This window comes from Macadamia integrifolia, unplaced genomic scaffold (genome assembly GCF_013358625.1).
Source record: "Macadamia integrifolia cultivar HAES 741 unplaced genomic scaffold, SCU_Mint_v3 scaffold_180A, whole genome shotgun sequence".
NCBI lineage: Eukaryota > Viridiplantae > Streptophyta > Magnoliopsida > Proteales > Proteaceae > Macadamia > Macadamia integrifolia.
The window spans coordinates 164,661-189,047 of record NW_024870632.1 but is presented as its reverse complement, the minus strand read 5'-3'; the positions used below and the strand labels follow the sequence as shown (position 1 = coordinate 189,047).

The 24,387-nt window shown below is 38.9% G+C and overlaps 1 protein-coding gene and 1 long non-coding RNA gene across 2 annotated transcripts in view; both read left to right on the top strand.

Annotated features, from left to right (window-relative positions):
- Positions 1-67: 67 nt before the first annotated feature.
- Positions 68-4,214, top strand: LOC122071054. The gene is made up of 2 exons (XR_006138042.1): positions 68-3,565; positions 3,689-4,214. It is a non-coding gene; the product is annotated as an uncharacterized LOC122071054 (long non-coding RNA).
- Positions 4,215-7,606: 3,392 nt separating this feature from the next.
- LOC122071055 (putative ubiquitin-conjugating enzyme E2 38) overlaps positions 7,607-24,387 on the top strand; it is a 31,356-nt gene continuing 14,575 nt past the window's right edge. The window contains exons 1-5 of the mRNA XM_042635320.1: positions 7,607-7,851; positions 7,962-8,058; positions 15,551-15,685; positions 15,798-16,232; positions 16,349-16,412. Of these exons, the coding sequence (XP_042491254.1) occupies positions 7,808-7,851; positions 7,962-8,058; positions 15,551-15,685; positions 15,798-16,232; positions 16,349-16,412 (775 nt within the window). The 5' untranslated portion in view covers positions 7,607-7,807. The remainder of the gene's footprint in view (positions 7,852-7,961; positions 8,059-15,550; positions 15,686-15,797; positions 16,233-16,348; positions 16,413-24,387) is intronic.

Below are 24,387 nucleotides of genomic sequence, written 5' to 3'. Positions count from 1 at the left end.
AAGGCGTCGAAGGCGACGCCTTTTGGACGCCTTTATACCAAAGGCGACCGCCTTTTATACTTCAGCAATGGCGTCCCTCGCCGTGACCCTAAAAAAACGCTTGGACGCCTAAGCGACGCCTTGACAACTATGGGAGGGAGGCAATCTTGGAGGAGACATCAAAGTAGATGGCATTCCAAATCTTATCAAAAGATCGAGAATTGGAGGTCCATCTACGAAGGCTTCTCTCCATCCAAATGTGGTTAATGGTGGCATAGAAGGCAAGCTTTCCAATGGTGTCGCAGATGGAAGAACTAGCATAAGACATATCAACCCAGATCCATTCTCTACTTAGGGAGGAACACTTCTTCTTCTCAATGGGCAGCAATAACTAAGGACCTTCTTCCTGACTGAGGAGAAAAAAGGGTAGGAAAAAAAAAAAAAAGATGGTAAACATCTTCGGTGCCATTCCAGCAAAGACAACATGAAAAGGTGACATGGATGTGTCTATGGATAAGAGAAGGCTGGGTTGGCGGGCAGTTTGAGATAGCCCACCAGGTACTTCCTCCTTACAACTGCTCCTTCTCATTCAGTTTTCTTGTATATATAGTCCTCTATTCCTTGATTTCTAATTTTTTTTTCTTCAAGATGTCCTCTGACAGAGCAATCATTTTCTGATTATTATTATTATTATTATTATTATTTTTTAATTCCAGTTTTGGAATTGTCAGCTCTAGGAAATCCTCTTGAACTTTCTTAATTCCCTTCCACTCATATATGCCATAGCAAGTCGTGACTTTCTCGGTCGCAATAGACATAATGGTGCTTCCTCTTGCCTCACTTTGCCAAAGTCACTGGAGTTTTTCTAGTCTCTTTGATACAATCCAATCCTAATGAACCCCTACTCAGGGCCTCATGAGGAGGAAGTGAGTGCAACTACTCACCTTCTCCTTGCTTTCCTTATCTGCTTTGCCTTAGTGACCCTATGATGGGTTCTATTGAGATTAGCTGACTGAGTTTCTTGCGTACTAGTGTGATCCAAAAACTCAGCAGTTTTTATCCAGGTCATTGTAAACTTCAATTTAATGGCTGGTAGCTCAATAATGAAGTTATGGCTTGTAAGGATCTGCTCTTTTGTGGTGTTGATTTGTACTGGTTTTTCTGTTGATTGAGTTGCAAATTTGTGGCAAGTGCTGTTAACTCACTCAGTCTCCTATTTAGGTTTTCCTTCTTGGACTTTTCTTACTTTTGGTAAAAAGTTCTTTGGATTGTGCCCATATATGAGGGCCTTCATGTGTGGTCCATGTATTCTGCGATGTAAGTTGCATGGTCTAGATTTGCCAGTGTCAAAATTTCAGAGCCAATTTCAATCATATGGCCTCTCATTTATTGGCGTTTGTCCTTGTATTTTTCACTGCACATTCGTTCCCAACGATTTCTTAGAATTCATTTTCTTGGTGAATCCTAAGATTTATTTTGCCATATGGGAAACTTAATTTGGGCTGAGTTTGACATGCAAGAAGGGGGCCTCTAGGCACTACCTATACACAAAATTTGGGCCTCCTCTGATCTTTCACTTGGAGGATCAGGGCCATAAAGGAATACCTGAAAGAACAGTCCAGAAAACCATTTCTTTGCTAAATGGGCTAGAGCATTAGAGCCTTCATTCTCTGTACTTTTCCACGCCATCTATAGATATTGCAAGGTTTAGAACAAGATAGGTTATCTACTTGTCCTTGTAATATGTCCATCTGTACTGTTGTGTACCTGAAATACAAATGAAAAGAATAATGGAAAGAAAAAAGGAATTAGTATGATTTATCCATCACTTGGTAAATGGGGAACTTGCTTCACTCTTATTGGTTCTTTTAAAAAACAATAGATTACGTAATTTCTCATCCATGAATCAAAGTTGGTGACAAGCTTGTTAATTGTTACTGAAAACTTCAATCTGATGGAAAGCTAGAACATTGAAGTATTTCACTACGGGTAGTGCTTCGTTAGTCCAATCTGGTCATGTGATGGACCAAAATGATCCACTTATTTGTGTCTATGTTGAGTTGCAGATGTTTGCCCTGAGAAGCCAATCTGGACAATTCAATTGGTTTGTCACTATGTGAATGGTCCAATTGTCTAAAATCTGTTCTGAAGTAGAACTTTTCTCTAGAAATGGTGTGTACTGATCATTGAAGTGAGCAGACAACATAGTTCGAAAATTTGGGTTTCAGTCTTCTTTTAGCCTGACCGAAACTTTGCTGAAACAGTGCATTTTTTTGCTGTTGAGTTTCAGTTGGTCATTTCAGGTGAGTGAGTGGGTGGGTGGGGGATTGGAAATGACCATATTAACCTTCATATAGCAAGAAAAGTCACGCAAAGTTGTAGTTTGGATTTGCACCCTTGGTTGGCAATATACGCCGCCTTATTGTATACCTTGTGTAATATTGCATGTGTTAAAGGCAAGTAAAACAAGTAAATAATTATGCACCATGAACGAAGAAACATAATAATGATTAATTATAAAATAGTGCAAAGTACATACACTCATAGAGTCAGAGAGACCTAATTCCCAACTCCCAAGTCCCAACAATTCAATACTATGTGTTCATACATGAGTACAAAATAACTAGGTAGCTACTTGTTATTTTTCCCCTACCCTTTATATTTTCCTCTTAATTAAAATAAATTTTCATAACAATTTTGGCCTAATACAACAAAAGAAAATGTTGTACAACATAATGAGCCTCATGTGTGCTTCAAAAAAAATGCTAAAATGACTTTCATATCTCTCTCTCTCTCTCTCTCTCTCTCTAACTAAAAAGAATGATTTTCCTTATTTTTACCTTTTTGAATTAATTTTTTTTTTCTTTTACCAGTAGAAGAAACAATCCAACTCCGCGTGGCTGTAGATTGGCCAACAATGTCTAACATATATATAAAATTGAGTCCCATCGAGTTGATATTAAACTAATTTTTTCATTTTTTTTATTAGAGGAAAATCCATTTTGAAAAAAAAAAATAATGTATCTATAAATAAATAAATAAATATATATATATATATATATATCGAAAATAAAAACCAACATAGTGAGGTTATGGATCAAGCTCCTTTGTTGAATGGCGCAGAAGTCTATTTCAATTTGACCTGACAAATGCTCTCTCTCTCTTATTTTGGGTGCGGTGGGGGGTTGTCTAAATTATTTCGGTGACTGTGTGAATGTATGCCTCGATTTCTATTCATCTAATTACCTGCACTACTTGCTGACTTGACTGTGATTTTGCAGGTTGGAGTGGGACTAGGTGTAAAAGCGGAGAGTGAGTAGAGAATGTATTCTTTTCTCCTGCGGGGGAGTTTGTTAGCGTGTACATGGAATTATGGTTGTTGCTATTTTTTTTTTTTTCTTTCATCTTCCTAGGGAAGGACATTCAGACTGCTGCTTCGTCTTTGGTTGCATCTTCCCTTTGCTGTTGTAATCAATCAAGTTTAGACTTGATGCTTGGAGTCTTAGTCCTGTAATATATTGTCTCAGTATAGGGCTTTTTTTAGTCAACTAGTGGATTGTCTTCATTATCCTCCAAGGTCTATAAGGTATGTTGTCTATGCATGGTCCTTAATTCTGAATCGAGCTTTGTGTTCATTAATAGCATGTTCTTTCCACCAAGTAGTGTTTGTGATGATCCCCAATGTGGTGTGTATGTTTCTTCTGTACAGGTACAATCTTGGTCCTTGGACTTCAGAAGTAGGCTGATGTGCTGATCTTAAAATGTGTTTTATGGCAAGTGTTTTTGAACTAGGCTTGAGGGCTTCATGGGATCATAATCTATGTGCTGTGATTGGTAATTGAGATTTTCTTTCGACGGGGTGTCTATTGTCGTCATTTTTCAACAGTTCCAGGTGGTAGTTGGCACCAGAGTTTTCCGGATCCATTGGAAATGTTCACTTCTTGTCATGTGATATGTTGGGCCTAAATGGGAAGAAATTGAAGTTTGATGAAAAGCTTAAGATGTGAACAAATTTGTCATTTGAAAAAGCGAAAGGTTACTTACGGTTCACACAGCTCACATAAGAAGGCTTTTTCCTCTGTGATTTACTTTTCTTTTTATGTGATGATATGGTGAGTAGTTAGTGGTTCCATGTGGATGGATGATGTAATAATTTTGACCATTGAATAGATAGGGAATGTTATTGATTGATTTGTGTGATTTTTGCAGTCAAATTTAATGATGTATCCCATCAATTATTAGCCTTTTGTCTTGTATTTTTGGCCGTCCATTTGTTTTATTTCAAATATTTTTTTCCCTTAAGTTTTGTTTTCATTTTTCGAGGGTTTATTGCATCACATAACACATTACCTGGTTTATTGTATCATATTGCCAAATTCGTTTGGCTATAAACTTTTTATTTTTTGGGATATTTTTTTTTTAGGAAATTTTTATCACGTTCCTAGTTATTTAATTTGTCGAATTATTTGAAATTGAAGTTTACTGAATTTTATGAATAATTCGGTTCCAATCTGAATCAAATTAAAAAAAAAAAAAAAAAAAAAAATATGGCTCTATAGATTTTCAAATAATTTGGTCAAACTAGATTTTATCTGGGAAAAAAAATAAATAAATAAACTTCATCTTGGATAAGCCTTAGAAATAGTATGATTATTATGCATTTAATATTTCAATGTTACTTTTCTTCTCCTTTTTAATAGAAATTGACTAAGTTTATATTTCTTGAGTTAATCTCTTATCCCATTTTGGTTTGACTAAATCTTTCAGTTGTTATTCTCTTTAGTCTTTAAGGTGAACATGCAAGGTGGGTGGCGTAAATCCAGCTAGGTTAATCCTTTATCCCCCTTCTCAATCTCTCTCCTAATTCAATTATTTGAGTAATAAAAAATGAGTTTAGAAAAAAAAAAAATCTAAATATATTATTTCTCATCATTAAAATTTAAAATTTAATTTTTTTATATCATTTGTATGTTATGTACATATAATAGTTGATTAATAGATTATATTAAACAAGTACTACAAATATTAAAAATAACATCAAAAAAATTCCTGAATTTTATCATTCTCGTTTTTTTTACCGATATTTTGATCAAATCGTTGAATTAATAAAACATAATATTCTGAATAATTCTTCATCCGAATAATTTTCGTATTAGAACTATGATCACGACTCTATACATGGCCTATATATTTTTTCAAGCACCCCTATTCTAAACTTCTTTTGTGATTCAACTAGACTTTTTACTCTCTTTTTTCATACGTTAATTTTAAATTCTTAGATTATCTTCGTCCCCACTGGTGGAACCCCTTCTAACTGCAAATAGTGTGAAATGCAAACCAAAATTGAATTGGACCATTTAAATCTCATCATTAAATTTTACATCTCATTTTACCAAAAAAAATAAAAAATCTTACATCTCATTGCATACTATCATATAGTGTGCTATTATGATATGGAGTCCGATGAGGCTTTGGACCTTAGGTATTGGGTCTATTCTCATACTAAAGATCCACAAAAATAACCCAAGTTCAAAACTAATCCAATATTAATTCATGAATAATTATTGGCCAGGAAAAAAAGAAAAAAAAATTAAAAACTACGCATAGGTAACTTATATTTATCTCCATGTTTTATTGTCATTAAAGGATATCAATCAGTTCTGTTATGATTTTTTCGATTTGATCTAGGATACAATATATATATAAAATGAAACTAATTCAAAAGCGAAATGGAGTAATTTTTGTATCCTCAAGATTGAAACAAAAAGCGAACCAAATCAGTTTGGTTTTGTTCGTTTCTTATATAGTTTATGTATTTGGTTCATATATTGTCTTGGTAATTTGTTTTAAATGTTAATAATGTGCTGAAATAAATACTGTTAAGAATATTATAACCTTATTTTTACCAAAAAAAGAATGTTATAATCTCATGAAGATACAATCCTATAATATCAAATATGGTACTTTTCAATCCCCTTTCACAATTCAACAAAAAAACCCATAGTAGGTAGTGTCATAAAACTCAAATAAATACACATGATTGTAGTAGGGTTTATTGTAATTTAAATTCGGATTAGCTTGATTCTACGGTTTACACTTAATCAATTCGATTTGATTTTTAATTTAAAATAAAAACCGAACTTCATATTAACGAATAGATTTTTGGGAAACTACAAATTACATAGTATATTCTACCAAAAAAAAAAAAAAAAACAAATTACATAGTATTAGGTTTCTCATTACCAAACTATCCGCTCATTGTTTAGATTCCCAATGTTCTAAACATTATAGACAGTTTTAGCACTGAACTTTACCTTCTCCAATCAATACCAACAATGGTTTTAGGTATCTGGATCGGATTGACTTTATCATTCATATCGTATTGATATTGTCTAAGACCAATCTCAATAACTGATCGATTTAAGATCAGATATTGTATCTGTATTAGGGTAAAATTGTAAAATAAAAAACGTATTTTTTAATGAAAAATAAGGGTAATATTGACCGATCTAAACTGATACAACAGATATCGTATCACTATCAGCTAGATCGATACTGATAATTAAATCCTTGATACCAATACATCTTCCCGTGAACAACATCCATGGTTGCACTCCTACAATCATCGCTCATCGTCCACTCAGTACACATCTTTGTTATTTCATTACATCCTTGTCAGCCAAACATGAATCAAACAAAGAATTTTAGACAACACATACCTTACTAGTAACATTTGTCCCAAAACTCATTTACCAAATTTTTTTTCTCCACAACTCACAATTCTCACAATCACAAAGAGAAGAAGAATTTTAGATGAAACCCAATATTTGGTATTTTTGGAATCTAATATACTAAATGGGTGGTTTGGTAATGAAAAATCCAATTATATAATCTTGTAATTTTTCTTAAACTTTTTTTGGTAACTAATTTTCAAATTTTAAAAGTCGATTTCGATTTCCATTTTCGATTCGATTCTACCACATTGACAACCTTACATATGCCAACCTTCAATCATGAGGCGTAATCAGTGGGTCCAACCATGAAATACACGTGTCGCACAGCCAAAATTAGAATGTTTAGCCAGCCAAAAAATCCAAGAGTCAAGATAATGTGGGGTCCATGTAGTTCCCATGAGATGGGCCCACCAGCATTAATGGTTGCTTATTCCGATTCAGTTGCTTCAGTTCCGACTTAATGGCTAGTTAAGATCATATTTAGCGAGAAACACAGTCTTGGGCAAAGTTTTAAAACCGGGATCGGTCTCAAGTCTCAACCGATATCGATTCGGTCAGATTTATCTTTTTTTTTTTTTTTATTTAAAATAATTGCTATTTTGAATAATTTTACCTTGACAAATTATCATTGTAATCGGTCAGGATCGGAAACGGATCCGATTTTTAAAACCATGGTTTCCAGAGGCCCCACCCCTGCCCAGTTCCCACAAGCCACACGGCGGCTCAGAGCACGATTAGCAGATGACAGTCCCGTACTTTACGCGGACCAAATAAAAACCAAAAGACCAACGACGACGAGGGGACTAGGGTAGTATTCGTAATTTACGGTCATCGTAGGGGTGCATATTGAGAATAACAATGCTGCTATTTTTGCGTTGCGACTTGCGACTAGAGAGAGAAACTTGCTTGAGAAGGCGCGAATTGGTAAAGAGAAAAAAAGGGGAGAGAGAGAGAGAGAGAAGAGATAGGAGTGAGAGTAGATGAGAAAATAAGAAAGTTGGAGATATGCGTAACCGCTGAAACGATCGCGTGGAGCCGAAACCCTCGGTCGCTCTCCCAAGTCTTTCTCTTCTCTCCAAAGCTGCATTACGAGGATGGAGCCGCCACCGTTAGCCAGATTTGTCTCGCGAAAAACGAAGTCAGTCTCCTCTCTCTCTTGTCTCTGCTAATTGATATACTGTTGTGAGCTCTTCGTTTCAGTTAAAAGTTCTTTGGTTTACGTCTTTTTTTCGATGTTATTGTGAACAGGCTTCGTTCAATGTCTGGGTCCAGCTCTTCCCGTTACGAACCCGACGTCATCGAGATCAAGCCACCGGCTTCCAAGTCTCTCAAACATAATCAGATAGTAATTTTTTTTGATCATGAAAACTCTGTTCTTAAAAGGGTTTTTCTCCCTTTTGTTTAGTATTACTGTTGATTTTGGATGGAATTGATGGAAAGATTTGTTTGATTTTTCGTTTTCCTTTTAATGCTTGTTGAGAGAGAATGAACGCGATTGTACGGTTTCGAGTATAAACTTATCCTTTTGATGAGTAGCTTTCTTGGCTTTGATTGTGCTCACAAGAATCTATGTTCGTATAGGGATTGAAGTACTCATGGGTATCGTTTGCTGTGTTTGATCACCCGTTTGGAAGTTCTGGGTTTCTTCACTTTTATCTTCTTCATTTTTTCTTTCTATATTTTTACCGCCAAGAAGTTCATCTTGGGGTCTGTGTACTCTGTGCCTGGTGATTATTGTCTTTTGTTTTGATCTTTATTCTATATGATATGACATTTTTAATGGACAGAATGCGTTCCTTGATTTAAGTAACTTTGGGTTGCTGGTATCCTATATGGAGGTTTCATTCTTTCTAGTGCCTAGAGTTTCCATTTGTTGCCGCAATTTGGACTTCTAGGTCTGTTTCTTTTTCATTCCCTTGTACTTCCAATCATCCGCATGTATCAGGTGGTGCTTCCATAGACTCCAATTTGGTCTTTAATCCTTTATGGGTTCCTTCAGTATACTTGGTTCTCCTTTAGAGTCAAGGACATCCTTGTTTAACTTCATGGTACTCCGTCTTATGAGTTTTGCTGAAAAGTAGCTTGCTTGAAATGGGGAAAAAGTTATTTAATTTCATGCTACTCACATCAGAGCATATTTAATTGGACATATTGCATAAAATTATCTTTTGGCATTGTGAATATCTCTATCTCTTGCACTTTTGAGGACTTTTGGTTGCTTAGAGTAGCATTGTGATCTTGGTAATTATTTACACAATTGTACCAGTACTTCTTTTACTTATATTGCATGGAAGTGATGATCTTCTTTCATCATTAGCTTCTGATTGATTGTTCATTTTCCTGAAATACCTTGTTGCCTCTATAATCAGCACTCTTTAGTTCCATTTTACTTCCATATAAGGGATATGGTTAGAAACAACGTGTAGAAGGGCAGGTCCTGGAGATCATCTCATTGCTTTAAAAGGACAGGAGCCTTGGTAACTAGCTGGAATGTGCTGCCTCTATGGATTTTTTAATTTCTACAACTGATACTGGTGCCATCCAAAGAGAGAAAAGATTGTTCAGGGATGTGTAGGACTGTCAGAGTTCAGTCTACTGGTCTAGGGAATTTGCTTCAATGTGTTTTCATTTTTTTTTTTTTTGGGGGGGGGGGATATGGGTGTGGGGATGGTTCTTGTTGTCAAGATAATGATGGGGAAACTCTTGTGACCATTGCAAGGTCTAACTTTCATTAGAAGATGTTTTCAGCATATCTGTTCTTTTACAGACCAACCTCGATAAAAATTCATGGTTATTGGTATTTTACTAGGACAACTCAATAAACTAGCGCTACTTATCTGTTTGTAGTCTTGGGTTGACGTGTTAGTTTGAGTAATAGTGTCTTGTTCTAGGTCGCTGTTAGGAAAACTTTAATGCAATTGCTCGAGAGTGGTTGGACCGACATGACTGGGTTTGGAAACCCAGTCCAAACAAAATCGGCCCAACCCGGGTTTTTGGACCAACAAGGGTTGGTAGGGTTTATTTATTTATTTTGGGTTTATCTTGTAGTTCTTTTTTTATTCTTTAATTTATCATGTTTTACTTTGGATAGGCTACATAGTGCGTAGAGTTCAACTCCATTTTAGTATTTTTATTAGATTAAGAGTCTATTTGTTTCTTTCTTATTTATGCAAGCATTTTGGACAGATTTGAATAGAATGAAATTGGGTTTTGTTGAACGGTTGTGAACATCGGGCGACCAAGTTGGTCGTGGATTTTCTTTCCTCTTCTTTGATTGGTTCCCTCCTAGTGAACCCGTACAAGGTATTTGTCCTTGGGATTGCATTAATTGGTATCAGAGCCAAAGTCCTTGATGTCCTAACCATGGTGACCAATAGTGAGGTTCTCCAACAATTTAAACAAATTGTGTTGATTCCCTCAGCAAACTGTTAGTTCCCTTCAGACTATGACGACATCCATGCAAGCTTCTATTGGTCAACTGGTGGCTTCAGATAAATGAAAGTGTCCTATTCAATCTGGGAATTCTTTTTACTCTATCCCATAGGGCCTGTCTCACATTACACCATCACCATTGCCACCTCCACCTCCACCTCCACCTCCACCTCCACCATATAGGGTTTGGCTGACCTTTTGACAATGCTCCTTATGATACTGAAAGAGGTGCCAAATTTAATGTCGTCGTTTTTTTATGGGGATAATTATCTAGAGCAATATTTGGATTGGATTCACAGTTTGTAAATCTTCAGATGGTGTGTGTTAATTGAGGCTAGGAAGATTTTATCTATAGAGGCTAAACTAAAGGGCATGGCTCAAGTTTGGTGGATTAGACATGCACAATTGATTTGGACTCGAGGCATAGAGCTGGTCACTACTTGGGTTGAGATAAGAAGCTATGATCTGGAGATTACTTCCAATCGATTACAAGCATCTCATGTACCTCAAGTTTGCATGGTTGAAGCAAGATAGTATGATAGTTGAAGAATATGTGGCTGGATTTTATTACTGAGCCACTCGATTTGATTTTGGTGGGATGAGGAGGTATTGGTGGCACAGTTTCGTAATGGCTTGCATCCTTAGTTTAGTACTGCATTATCACCCGGTCAACTATTTACAATGGAGGATGCAGTCAAGGTTCACAATTGTGTTTTGACCAGGGTGTCGAAATCTCTGAAACCTGGTCGAAACCAGGTATTTTTTTTTTTTACTAATTCTAGAAATTTGGGTAAAATTTCTGAAACTTAGAAATTCTGCGGTGGGTCGAAACTATTGAAATTTGCGAAATTATGGTTGAAATTTGTGAAACCTAGAACTGTGGATGCAGTTCACATGGCATATCAGGCAAAGAGTTTGAATAGGCCCTATACTTGGAAGGCTTTCTTAGATGCTTTTTATAGGGGTGATAGTTCCAATTAGCAGTAGTATTCTCCCTAGGTAAAGTCATTTAGAAAACTACAAGCTAGTGGTTCATCTATAGCATCTTCACGACGTAATTGGCCATATTCTCCACATTAACATGGTTTTGACAGATCTCCTGTGTTGCCAAAGGCTACCATTTAGTGTTTCACATACAAAGGATACATGTATGTCGCTACTCGGTGTCGTTCTAACCATTTTTCTAGCCTATATTAATAAGGATTCTTTTTATACTTCTTGCCTTGCAAGTGCAACTGAATCTTGAGACAGTTTGTTTGGAGGCAAAGCATGAGCTGGATGAAGTCAATGACAATGAGAGTTATGTGGAACTACAACCTTTTTATGTTCTTTGTCCTGTTTTGACCACTTACAGTGTCTTTAAGGATGAAGACTGGTGCTGTAGCCATAGTCATAGCAGTATCTTCCAGACCCGTATGAAGTGGAATGACCAATTATGTAGCATGGTGGTAGTGGCACTAATGTCGTCTCTAAAGATGTTATTCAGAAGTTGGGATTGGAGACAGAACCACACCCCACTCTGTAAAAGGTAGCATGAGTGAACAACACCAATCTCAAGATTATTGATAGGCATTTGCTCACACTCTATTAGTGGGTTCATGGCAAGATTCTAAATCTTGGGTTTCGACCAAGTCGAGCCCTGGGAAGTATTTTTTTTTGGTCTGAATTTTTGTGTACACCTTATTTTTGACCTTTTAAAGCTAATCCATAAATTATTTTCATGAAAAGAACACCCAAAATAGTACTTGTGTTAACCCAATTTTTCTACTGTACGTTGACTGATGTTGCACACTAGCCTTGTTAATTTGTTATAAACATAGTCTACATATATCTTAGGTACTAGAAATTTAAATAAGTTATTAAAAACAATCAAAACATATATCTTAGTGATTTAGTCATACAACACTCACCACTTAGTACCAGGAGGAGTTTGTAGGTGGCTCCAATCCACGAGATGCGTACCACTATAGATGTTGTAGCCGCTCCTTTGAATGCAACACATATGAATCCCATGACATGTTTTAGGCCCAATTGTTTTCAATGTCTATTGCTGCCCACCTATAAGTCGCATCATCAACATGTTATAGATATACCAACCTAAGGAATGTCTCACTGAGACTATGAGGATGTGAAGGTGGCAACGCTTTGAAAGAATTCTACTATGTTTACAACTATGTTGAATAAAAAAAGAAGTTTGGGAAAATGGGTTTACCTTGAAGATCTAAGTGGTCTCTCTGGCTTGAGCTGGTTTAAAATGCAAGGTAGTAGAAACAATTTACAATTGCTTGACGCAAATTTGAAGTTTTGTGTCCAAATTCCCCCTTCTTTGGAACTCTTAGTATTTAGGAGTTTTTGTCTTAATGTGGGAAACAATGTGTTTCCCACGAAATAAGTGACTTTATATGGCATGGGTTGGACTAGTTTGGTCGAACCATGCGAAACATGGTAAATTTCCTCGATGCCAATTATATTTGAGTTTTGACCTACGGTTATGTTTTGATCTATGGCTACGTTTTGGACCCTCTGCGAAACAGGGAAATTTTGAGGAGATTTAGAACCATGATTCATGGATACAGTACAATGTGATGTCCTCCCTTTGAAGGTGTGTCACATTCTTCTTGGATGATTGTGATTGTTTGATAAGTAGGCACAAAATACCTACTCTTTCGAGCTTGACTACAAAGAAATTAAGTTTCTTTCTGCCAAGGATCTCCTCGAAATTAAGCTCAAGAAGGTAGAGGGATTGCTCCTCCAGCGAGTTGACTTGATGGCCTCCTTGGTCATCCAAATTTGATGGAGTCGAGGGGTTTTTTTTTTACCCCCTTCAAAGGAGAGTTGATTTACTACTGGCACTAGACTGGCTGATACGACAGGGTTTGGAAAACTGAGCCCAAATGAAATTGGCCCAATCCGAGTTTTTGGACCAATAAGGATTGGTAGGCTTTATTTATTTATTTGGGTGTATTTTGGGTTTATCTTGTAGTCTTTTTATTCTTTTATTTATTTTTTCATGTTTTACTTCAGGTAGGCTACGTAGTAGGTAGATTATAACTCCATTTTAGTCTTTAGTATCATATTAGGAGTTTCTTTGTTTCTTTTCTTATTTATGCAAATGCAACCCATCATATCATCCGAAGAAACTGAAAATACCAAAAAGTTCGAATTCACAACCATTGATTCAATTGGCATTGACATAATAGGAAATTCGCAGATGACGCTGGGTGCAGCTGAGCCACCAATTCAATCTTGAAATGGACAGTGAGATTTGGAACTACTAGCCGATTTACCCTTTGTAGGAGCCGCACCGGGCTTTCTACCCTTTGTCGAACTCCTGGCTGGCCCCTGTGGAACGGCGGTGTCCAATCTGTCTGTTATCCCAAGTGTAGACCGGCCCAGTGAAAGGCAGTTCGACCAAAGCCGCTTTGTTGATAAGTAAAGGAGAAATTCCCGTAGAATCGAAGGGAACTCTGATTGTAGAGCACTGAACGTTGCTCCAACAGGCGCTGTCAACCCTACTTCCCGATCTGCTTTAGTTCACTACTTCCTTCACTATCGCCCCCCGCTTCTACTTGGCTCTTCCACCTCTGATCCTTCTCTTATTGGTACTAAGGCTTGTGAGTCTTTCTCTTCTATGTTTAAGGCTGGCCATGGTAATCCTTCTAGCACTCTACTGAATTGCATTACCTCCTTACTGTGGCATGTGAAAACAGTCCTTCCTAGGTTTGAAGCTTTTATTCCTAAGGTCTGTAGTCTGTACAGCTCAGGAATGCTTATGTGAAACCCAGACTATCATGAAATTGGGTTTTGTTGCACGGTTGTGAACAGTGGGCGACCAGGTTGTTCTTTCCTCCTCTTCAATTCATCTTTGATTGCTTCCTTCTCAGAGAACCCATACATGTTTTTTTTTTTTTTTTTTTCCCCACTAGGATCACATCAAACGTACTGTGCTTGGCTCCCACAGACAAGGTGCCATGGGAAAGGATGGACTACCAAGAGGTGTCTAGAGTCTACATTTTAGTGCTTGCTGGGCATCAAATCACTTTTTTACCACTCAAATTGAACCACATGATCAAAGAAATTAGCACACTTCAACAAAGATTTGTCATTAAAATTAAAATCGTTATAGGTGTCCTTGAAAAGCAAAGAAACTCTGAAATGCAGGGCCTCCATCATCTTGTTCCATGTTTCCTTTTACCATCTGCTTTCTTTGCTTCCCTCAATAAGGTCTTGTTTCCTGTTATTTCTGTTGCTTGGTTTATAACGTGACTGTATTAGGTATACTGGTTATTGGGCAATATTTTATGCATAAGCAACACACCGCTACTGCTTTTAACTGGTATGCCAGATCTTAAATCTTATCAGTTTCAGTCCTGTTGTTGTTCCACTCTCATAGTAGCACAAATAGATTTGTCTTTCATGGATGAAGCATATGATGAAATTCCCTGCAAGATTAGGATTTTAGGGCATTGGAGGCCAATTGAATTAGTTCAACATAGCAGCACAATTATTCTATTTTACTTATATGATTAGGAAAAGCGATATTGGTAGCCTGAGTAGAATTTCATAATCAGATTTTTAATATGGACAATGTCTACACCAATTTGATTTGTACCGAGGAAGAATGTTGGAAAATTTCTGATCGCTAGTTTGAACTTGGAAGTGCTACCATCTCTAGATAAGCATGGAGGTGAGACCTATACATCGCTGTATATGTGATGGAAAGTCAATTGAAGTAGATGATCTTTTGTTTTGGAGAAGTTCAAAATATATGAACCCTTATTTTCTGTTTATGTATTGATATTCTACACTCCCAAAGGTTTGGCAGAAATCATGGCAATTGTTGAAAAGCTTTCTCCATTGGCAATGGAGAGAGTTATCTCCCTTATTTAATTTTTTTCTGGGAGAAAAAAGAAATGTATCAAAACAAGATAATATTACAAAGAATTATTTATTCATCCAAAAAAAAAAAAAAAAAAATATTACAAAGAGCAACCCAGGTCCATTAGCCGATGGGGATAAAACAGCAGGCCGATAAAAAGGATATACAAGTATGCTTGTTGAACTCTTCCGACCACTAAAAAAGGGGGGTAAAAGTATTTTTTGTCTTATGTTAATTAAATTGTTAAAAAAGCATTATCCATTTTACAAGTGAGTGAGTTAAATTTTAATTGCAATGTATGTTCCTTTGATCTACCCAACTTTGGCTTTGTTTGTCTTTGTATTAGGGCTTTACATCCAGTATAGTGGAAAAACCAGTAAAGACTTCCACTATACTGGAATCAGTTATTCACTTTTTTATTTGGTGTCATGAGTTGCACAAGTTGATATTCCTCCATTGTTCAATAAAGCTTTTGTAGTACCTTTTTTCTATGTTTCAGTGATGTAAAGGAGCTATTTCTTCACAGGTTGTTCCTGATGGCGTCATTGAAATTGATGAAGAAGAAGATCTTGGAGCTATGTTAATTGATGAAAAAGTGAAAATGGTCAGTAAGGGAAAGGCTATAGAAAATGGGTATGACAACAGTTGGCAACTTGTGAAGGTATGTCGTCGGCTGTCTTACTGGGTTATAGATAGATGATCGTTTTCCTTTGCTCATAGCTCTCATGTTCTTAATGCTCATTTAATTTCACATGCTCTTCTTGGTTTTGCAGAATGCTTTCTCCAATGATTTTGCGGGTCCTACTTCAACTGATTTTGAGCTGATAAATAATCTTCCTACATTCACTCTAGACAATCTCGAGCCAGATCCACAGGATCTAGTGGACCTTGAAGAATATGGTGATGATTCACCTTATTATGATTATGATCCGTCCCTGCAAGCCCAATTCGATGCGATGGACCTCCCTCCCGGTGTAGAGGCACCAATTCCTTGGTTGCTGGACTCTTATGAAAGTCAAAAGGCAACAGCTGGTACAAGCAGTTCACCAGTCCATAGCCAGTCAAGTTCTTGCTGTGAAGTTGAACTGATAGAGATAGATGAAGAGGAGGATGAAGTCCTGAAGAAATATAAGGCTTTTAAACAATTTGAATCTGTTGAAGATTATTCAGATCATTTTTATGTCAAGGGAGATTCTTCACGAGCTAAGGTGAACTTAGATTTATAAATTTCTGGAGGTTGCCCCCCCCCCCCCACCCCAGAAAAGAGAAGTTTTATAAATAGGAGTTCATTTTCTTACCTTGTATTTTTCTTTTTCTTTGTCAGCCATCAAAAGCTTGGGCAAAGAAAATTCAGGAGGAGTGGAAAATCATGGAAACAGGATTACCGGGTGAGTTCTTATATGGAAGTATCTGAGAAATCATCGCAGTGGTATATTTGAGATGATCATGATACCTTCTGTCAGTTCCAATAGTTATTTCTTCTCCTCCACACACCCCTATTGGGTTCTTTCACTTATGATCAGGTCTTGGGTTTTGATCTGAACCTATATTGCTGATTAGGTGGATGTGAAACTTGCTTGTGATTGTGGTAATCTTAGTTGTCATGACGATTGGGCGATCCAAAGCTTTGGAGGGCCTAGGTGACAAGCTTCCTGACTAGGCATTTTAGGCATACATTATATGACTTTTTTTTTTTTGGATGAATAAATAATTCATTACCAAGGAGAGAAGAGAATATACAAGGGAGAAGGGGGGAGGGAAGGCTTAAGCCAACAAGGAGAAGCCAACTCAGGGGGAATAAGAAAATAACAAAACAAACTAATGCAGAACCAAGACTGATTGGCACCCGGGGGGAGGGGAAGGGAAGGCATCACCAACAAAAGAAAAGGGAGGGGGGAAGGCTAACACCATCAAGGGGGCTGGAAGAGATCAACCTGAAGGTTCCAGGAGTTGATGATGAGAGGGTTTTTTGGGGAGATAGGGACCGGCCGGGGATGGCGGTTAAGGAGAGCTTGGGCTTTCGAAGTAACATTAAAGTAGATAGCTTTCCAAATCTGGTCCTGAGAACGGGATTTGGGGGGTCTATCTACGGATGTTGTGTTCTATCCAAAGATGGTTGATAGTAGCACAAAAAGCCAGTTTTCCAATCGTATCACAAATAGAGGAACCCGAGAAAGTCATATCTACCCACACCCATTCTCGGTCGAGGGAGAGAATAGTCCTGCGGGATGGCCGACATTTGGATAGGACATTCTTCCACACAAGGGAGGAGAATGAGCAAGAGAAGAAGAGATGTGGGATATCCTTAGTATTCAAAGGGCAAAGACAACAAGAAGGGTTGACAGGGATTAGACGATGGATGAGGAAGGATTGGGTGGGAAGACGATTGGATATACATCTCCATAAGGTGAAACTATGTTTGGGAATATGCCCTTTGAACCAAACCAACTTGTGCCAGGGAACAAGAGGGGAGCGGTTGTGAACATAGGTCCAAGCAGAGGCAGAGGAGAAAATCCCATTGGAGGAGGGAAGCCAGATGCATTTGTCTTCCCTACCTTTGTGACCAGGGGGAATAGGAGGAAGGGAGGGCCAAAGATTAGAGAGCGGAGGGATAGGGGGTGACCACCCAATGCATGAAAGGATATCAGAGACTCTAGCATTTGCAGGGAGATCCGAAGAGTAAATGACTCTCGGAGTAAGGATTTGAGATAAAATCCTTGAAGGGTGCCAAGGGTCCTTCCATAGGGAAGTAGATTGACCATTGCCTATGAAATAAGAAATAGCAGTCAAAGCCATGGGTCTGTGCTCAAGAATCTTTCTCTAGATCCAGGATGGGTCCGAGGTAGATGGGGCAGTCTAAAGGGTTTGGTGCTTAAGCAGGCCAGATAGGGTCCAGTCAACTCAAATACTTTTGTGCTTGGACGTAATTTTCCAAATAAGCTTGAGGATACCTACTGAATTAGCATCTTGGATTCTCCTAATCCCTAGCCCACCTTCGGATTTGGGAAGGCAAATCTTCTTCCAACTGAGGGGCCTTAGGAATTTGGAGGAATCAGAGCCTTTCCAGAGGAAGGAGCATAAAAGACTCTCGTAAGACTTGATCACTGAAGCAGGAAGGACAAAGTTACCAAATCAATATAAATACATGGATTGGAGGATTGATCGGATCAAGGTGAGACGGTCGGCATAAGAAAGGAGTTTGCCTTTCCAGAGCTGGAGCTTCTTCTTAAGGAGATCAAAAAGGGGAGAACAGTGGTGAGTAATGAGCCTAGATGTGATAAGAGGGAAACCCAGATATTTGACAGGCAAGGTGCCTAAAGGGATACCTGAGATACCATAAAGGGAATCGATAGTCTCGGGGGAGACATTAGAGAGAAAGATATTAGATTTGAGGAGATTGATTTTGAGACCCAAAAGGGTCTCAAAAGGAGTGGAGGGTGGACATGATGGTAGTTATGGAAAGGATAGCTGCCTTGGAGAAGATCATATTGTCATCCGCGAAAGCCAAGTGGGAGAGGAGGAGAGATTTACATTTGGGAATAGGGGATATGAGATGGATGTCAGTGGAAGATTGGATTGAACGAGAAAGGACTACAAGAGCTAGGGAAAAAAGGAGAGGGGAGAGGGGGCATCCTTGACGGATCCCTCTCCGAGAAGGGAAGTGGCCAGTCGGACTACCATTCACAAGGACATAATTTTGGGGAGGATATACAAACAAGAATCCAGTGGACAAAAAAGGGCGAGAAAGCCATCTGGAGCAACACATTGGTAACGAAGTCCCAACTAATTGTGTCAAAAACTTTATGAATGTCAATCTTGAGAAGCGCCACAGGAGAGTGGGATTTACAATCAAAGCCACAATCAATCTCATGACAGAGGATGATGTTGTCCACAATACTCCCTGTAATGAAGGTAGATTGGTTGGGGCTAACAAGAGAATCAATAACTTTTTAGATCTTGTTTGCTAGGATTTTTGCAATGAATTTAAAAAGAAAATTACAAAGAGAGATGGGTCTGAAGTCGTTCATTGCAACCACACCTTCCTTTTTGGGGATGAGGCAGAGGAAGGTATGGTTAATCCCAGAAATTTGATTTGGGTTATAGAAAAAGCTATGAATCGCCAAGATGAGGTCATTGCGGATGATGTTCCAACAGGTAGAGAAGAAGCCCATGCTGAAAGCATCAGGGCCAGGACTTGTTGGCTTTGTGGGAGAGGATGGCCGAGAGAATTTCTTCCTCATTGGGGATAGATTGGAGGAAGGGGATGAGGTCATCCAGGACGAATTTATTGAGAAGATTGGGGGGGATGGTGGGGGGAGGGTGGGGGGATGTAGGATTGAAGAGTCTCTGGAAATGAGAGACCACTTCATCCTTCATAAGATCAAGAGAATAGAGATCAATCCCAAAAGAAGAAATGAGCATAGGAATGGTATTAGCATTGTTCCTAGCTTTGAGAGACCGATGGAAGTACGCTGAGTTGGAGTCCCCTAGGGCAAGCCAGCTGATGCAGGCTTTTTGATGAAGAATGGATTCTTCTTGATCCAGCAGCAAGGACAACTCTGAGGCAGCAGATTTTTCATCCTCAGCCAAGATAGGGTTGAGAAGGTCCAGTTGGAGTCTGGATTGGATGGAGTGGAGTTTGTCTCTACTTTCAGAGACCCTGGTGGAAATGTTCCCAAAGATGGAGGAGTTCCAAAGTTTGAGGTGGCTTTAACATTCTTGTGCTTTCTTGCAAAAGCAAGGAGAGGAGATAGAGAGCGGGGGTGGGGATATTCCTAGGATTAAGGATTAAGGCATGGAAACTAGGATGGGAAGTCCACATGTCAAAGAATTTAAAAAGCTTGGGACCAAAAGATCTGAAGGGGACAACATGAATGGAAATGGGGCAATGATCAGAAACACCAGGTTGGCCAAAACAGACATGAGATGAAAGAAAGAAATCTAGCCAGCTTTCATTAACGAGAACCCTATCAAGTTTTCCGGCCACCCGATGAACCCCAGATCATCTATTATGCCAAGTTAACTTATCATGTTGAGGTCATCAATGCAATCATTAAAAGAATCAACAACCTGAAGATCTATGGGGTTTCCTTCAAATTTTTCATGGCTGAAGCGGATTACATTAAAGTCTCTAGCAATACCCCAAGGGATGGAGCTAGAGGAGGGAGCAAGGGAAAGGAGATCAACCCACAAAGGAAGTCTGAGGGGAGCCCTATTGTGGACATAGACAATAGAGAGCAAACAGATGAAGGGACTAGAGTGGTGGGAGATGGAGATGTGCATGACTTGTGCAGAGGCAAAGAGACAGGTGATGGACAAGAAGGAGGGGTCCTGAAGGATCCAAATTCTACCATTCGGGCTATGAGTAATTAGACTCAACAGACCAATGGGGGGCAATAGAAGAGGCAATCCGACTGGCATTGGCCTCTTGAACATAAGTTTTGAGAAGACAACAGAGATTGGGCTTGGCGGAGCGGATAAGGGATCTAATTTCAGCTTGTTTTGCCGTGGAATTGAGACCTCGGACATTCCATATTGTCCAAGGAATCATTGGGAACTGAGGGTGGGGGGCAATGGATGCTTGGAGGAGCCACGGGGAGTTTTAGGAATGGGAGGGGGTAGGGTTGGGGGGTGTCTGCGGCTGTATCCAATAACCGCGGAGGCAGTAGAGTAAAGAGAATTGGATGAGGACATAGAGGAGGGGGCTTTTTCTTATGTTTTTTGGTGGTGGATATGGCAGGGGTAGAGCTATTACTGATAACCTGGGTAGTAGACAAAATGGAACCATCAGGGATCTCAACCAGAGTACCAGCCGGGATTGGAAGCCTTGGAACACTTTCAATCAAGGTTCCAATATAGTATAGTTCATCTTCAGCAGTAAGAGATGTCTTTAATGGCCTGTTGGAGCCAGTAGTCTTGCAATGATCAGAGATGTCTTCAATGGCCTGTCAAAGAGGATGACATGAGATCAATTCCTTGCGAGTAGCCTTGTTGCAGAGGGTAGGGAAATCTTCCCTAGTGGATGTAAAGGCAGGGAGGACATCCAGATTACCACAGGGAGAATCTTCACTAGCAGAGGGCAAAATTGAGGAGCCGGGGTCTTCATTGCTGATGGAGAAAACCGGAGGACCTTCCAAGATCGGCAGGGGGGCTGAATAGTCCTTCGTGGAGAAGGGTCTTCCAAAGCATGGGGAGGGCAGCCAATGGGAAGAGGCCAGGCGATAGGGAGTCACAGGGAGAAAACTGCATTTGATGGAGCCGCAGGAGACGAGGCCGCCGAAAAAAAAGTAGTCGGAGAGTTCAAAATGGGAGCAGGAATGCCGTTAGAAGCAGCGTCAAAAGGAGAGGCGATGGCAGCGTCGGGCGAAGGCGAAGAGAGTCGGGTGGGTCGGGTTGGGGTAGGGGTGTCAATTGGTTGGTCCGGGTTGAGTCGGTTTCGGTGTGGGAAAGCTGAAACCAAAACCGAACCAATAAGGAAATTCCGGTTTGGGTTTGGTTTCGGTTTCGGTTTCGGTGTGGTTTGGTTTCCGTTTGTCTTCAGTTTCTTAAATCGATTGGTAGCCGGGTTGGTTTTGGTTTTTGGTCCAGTTTGGATTCGACTTTCCATACAAATGTATACAAAACTATGCAAATTTTGATTTTTTTAATGAATTTGGAGTGTTTCGGTTTCTTACCGGTTTGGTTTCAGTTTCGGTCCGGGTTTTGAGCCGGTTTCGGTTTGGTTTCGGGTTCATCCGGTTTTCGGTGCGGTTTTGGTTTGGTTTTGGGGTTGCAATACTCCCAACCGAACTGAACCGAACCAATAAGGCTTTGGTTCAGTTCCGTTCGGTCCGTGTTATCGGTTTGGTCCGGCCAGTTTTACCGGTTCGGTTTAGGAATTGACACCCCTAGGTTGGGGGATGGAAGTGACATGTTGTTTGGACAAATGGGTCGGGTTGTATAGGTTACCAGGGTAAAGGGGGTGGTCGGGTGGGGATTTTGAAAATTTGTTTAGGAGGTCGATTGGAAGGAATTGGTTCAAGGCATAGTTCTTAAGGTGGTAAGGCGACGAAGGCGTCTGAGGGTCTTTCGGAGCACCTTAGCGATAAGGTGGGCATAAAGCGTCTCCTTATTGACTAAAGCGTTCTTGCGTAATTTTTTTATAAAACCAATCTATTTGACTCAAATCCTATTACTCATATGTTAAATAAATATTAAAGGTTCATATTCATACCAATGTAAGATATTCATCAAGAAAACAAATCAATAAAGTGATAAACTAAGTTCATCTTCATCAATCATCAATCATCAATCATCAATCATCAATCATCAATTGTCATAACATATTAACATATAATATAAATATATAATTATGAAACAAAATTATAAATATAAAGAAAAGAAGACATAAAAAATACAAGTATTTATTATACTTACCTCTATGATGCCAAAATGAGTGCCTAAGCCCTAAGGTCATCCACTATAATTCTACTCCTGTCAAAGAAGAATGAAGCTCACCGCTGCCGGAGCAAAATGGTCGCCTGGATCAGTGGTTCTTCCTTGTTTCTTGATTCCTTCTCAAAACCCTTTCTTAAAACCCTCGACAAAATCCAAACCCTGTTTGTGAATCGTGTTTTTGTTTTATTTGTTTTGATTATTTTTGGTGGAGTAAAGCTGATCCCATACATCTCAAGTGTTAACAAAACCATATACCTACCAATAAAAAATCTATAGTTGGAATCTTCATCAAGTAATTTTAAAATATGTTTAAAAAAAAAAAAAATCCCCCATAAGGTGCCACTTCACATAAGGCGGGGCACTGCCTTACCATCTCTAGACCGCATCAGCACCAAGGCGTTACTAAGGCGTCGCCTTACCAGCGCCTTAAAAACTATGATATATATATATGTAGGGAGAGGGTTCTCTGAGCAAGTGGGGTGGGATGGTATCTCCCATGCCCTCGCCTTTCTAACCATTGGATTCATGTGCTTGCATCTCATCCTTTCAAGGGGTGAGCTGCTGCAACCCCACTCTCCTCACTGTCATTGCACCTCTCTCTCTCTCTCTACTGCAACTCATCGCTGGAGCCAATAGAACCCAACCACTGAACCTTTCTCGCTCCTACTTTCTTCCTCGTTTCGTCACCCTGCAACTCTCTCACAAAAAGTGTAGCATGGGATGCCTTCCTCATGAATCTTCATATCTACATCTCCTGAATTGAATTTGTTCAGAATTTGCATTAAACAGTAGCGTACAAGCTCAAAGGAAAAGCAGAGTGCTAGAACTGAAGGAGAAAATTCCTAAGAAAAGAAGAGAATTTGAGATTTATACAAGGATTTTCAACAATCTGGGGTCAGCTCACTGCCTAGAGTTAGAGACCTCTTTATCATTCACTCCTCAATCACTTTACTTATTGTGACCCATCAGCTTTGTAGTTCCTTTCCATGTTGAGACGAAACGTCTTCTACTCTCCCTCTCTCTCTCTCTCAGAGAGTATTCAATATTCAAGGACCTCATATCTCAATCGAAAACCCCACTACAGAAATTGGAGATATAAGGATATCAAAGGAAAAATTTCAAATCTCTCTCATTAATCGGTGATGAGTGATAATCTTGACCGCTACTGCAGTAATTATTCATATCCTTCAATGTCTCCTCATCCATAAGCAGTAGTAGATAGATCTTCTACCTCTCTCCTTCTCTCCCCTCGACCCTCATGTCCCCTGTTATAATCTTGCTAGGGGCAATATCTTTAGCACTATCCCCAATCTGATGGATCTCTCCGGTTTCCATTTTGATTATCTGATGGTTCTTGCTCACGTCTCTCCCTTCTTCAACCTGTCAAGTTGCAAACAACTGCTGTGAAGAGAGTGGATGAGATGCAAACAGGGGAAATTCAATGATTAGAAAGGTGAGGGTGTAGCAGGGTATGGGAGATTCCATCCCAACCCGCTTGCTCAGAGAACCTTTTCTTATATATGTCCTTGGTGCAATGATAATGGAACTCTATTGAAACCTATTTGTCTTGGTTTTGCATCCTGAAAATATTTAACCTGAGTTGTAGTTGTGTTTTTTTTTTAAATACATTTTTAATCATCAGGCGATAAGATATAACAGCCGTTAAATGTGCAAAAGGATTTTAATAAAAAGTTTTAATATTTATGCAGGAAAAAGATAAAATCAGAAAAATAATAATAGTAGCAGTGGTTTAGCTAAAGGTTAAGAGGCAATTTATATTTTAAATAATAAAAAATATATTACTAATTAGATATTAACAGCGGCGGATTTAAAGGTTAAGTGGAAATTTAGATTTAAATAATATAAAATATATTACTAATTAGATATTAATAGCAAAAAACCACCGCCTCTAAAGTTTTTTTTTTT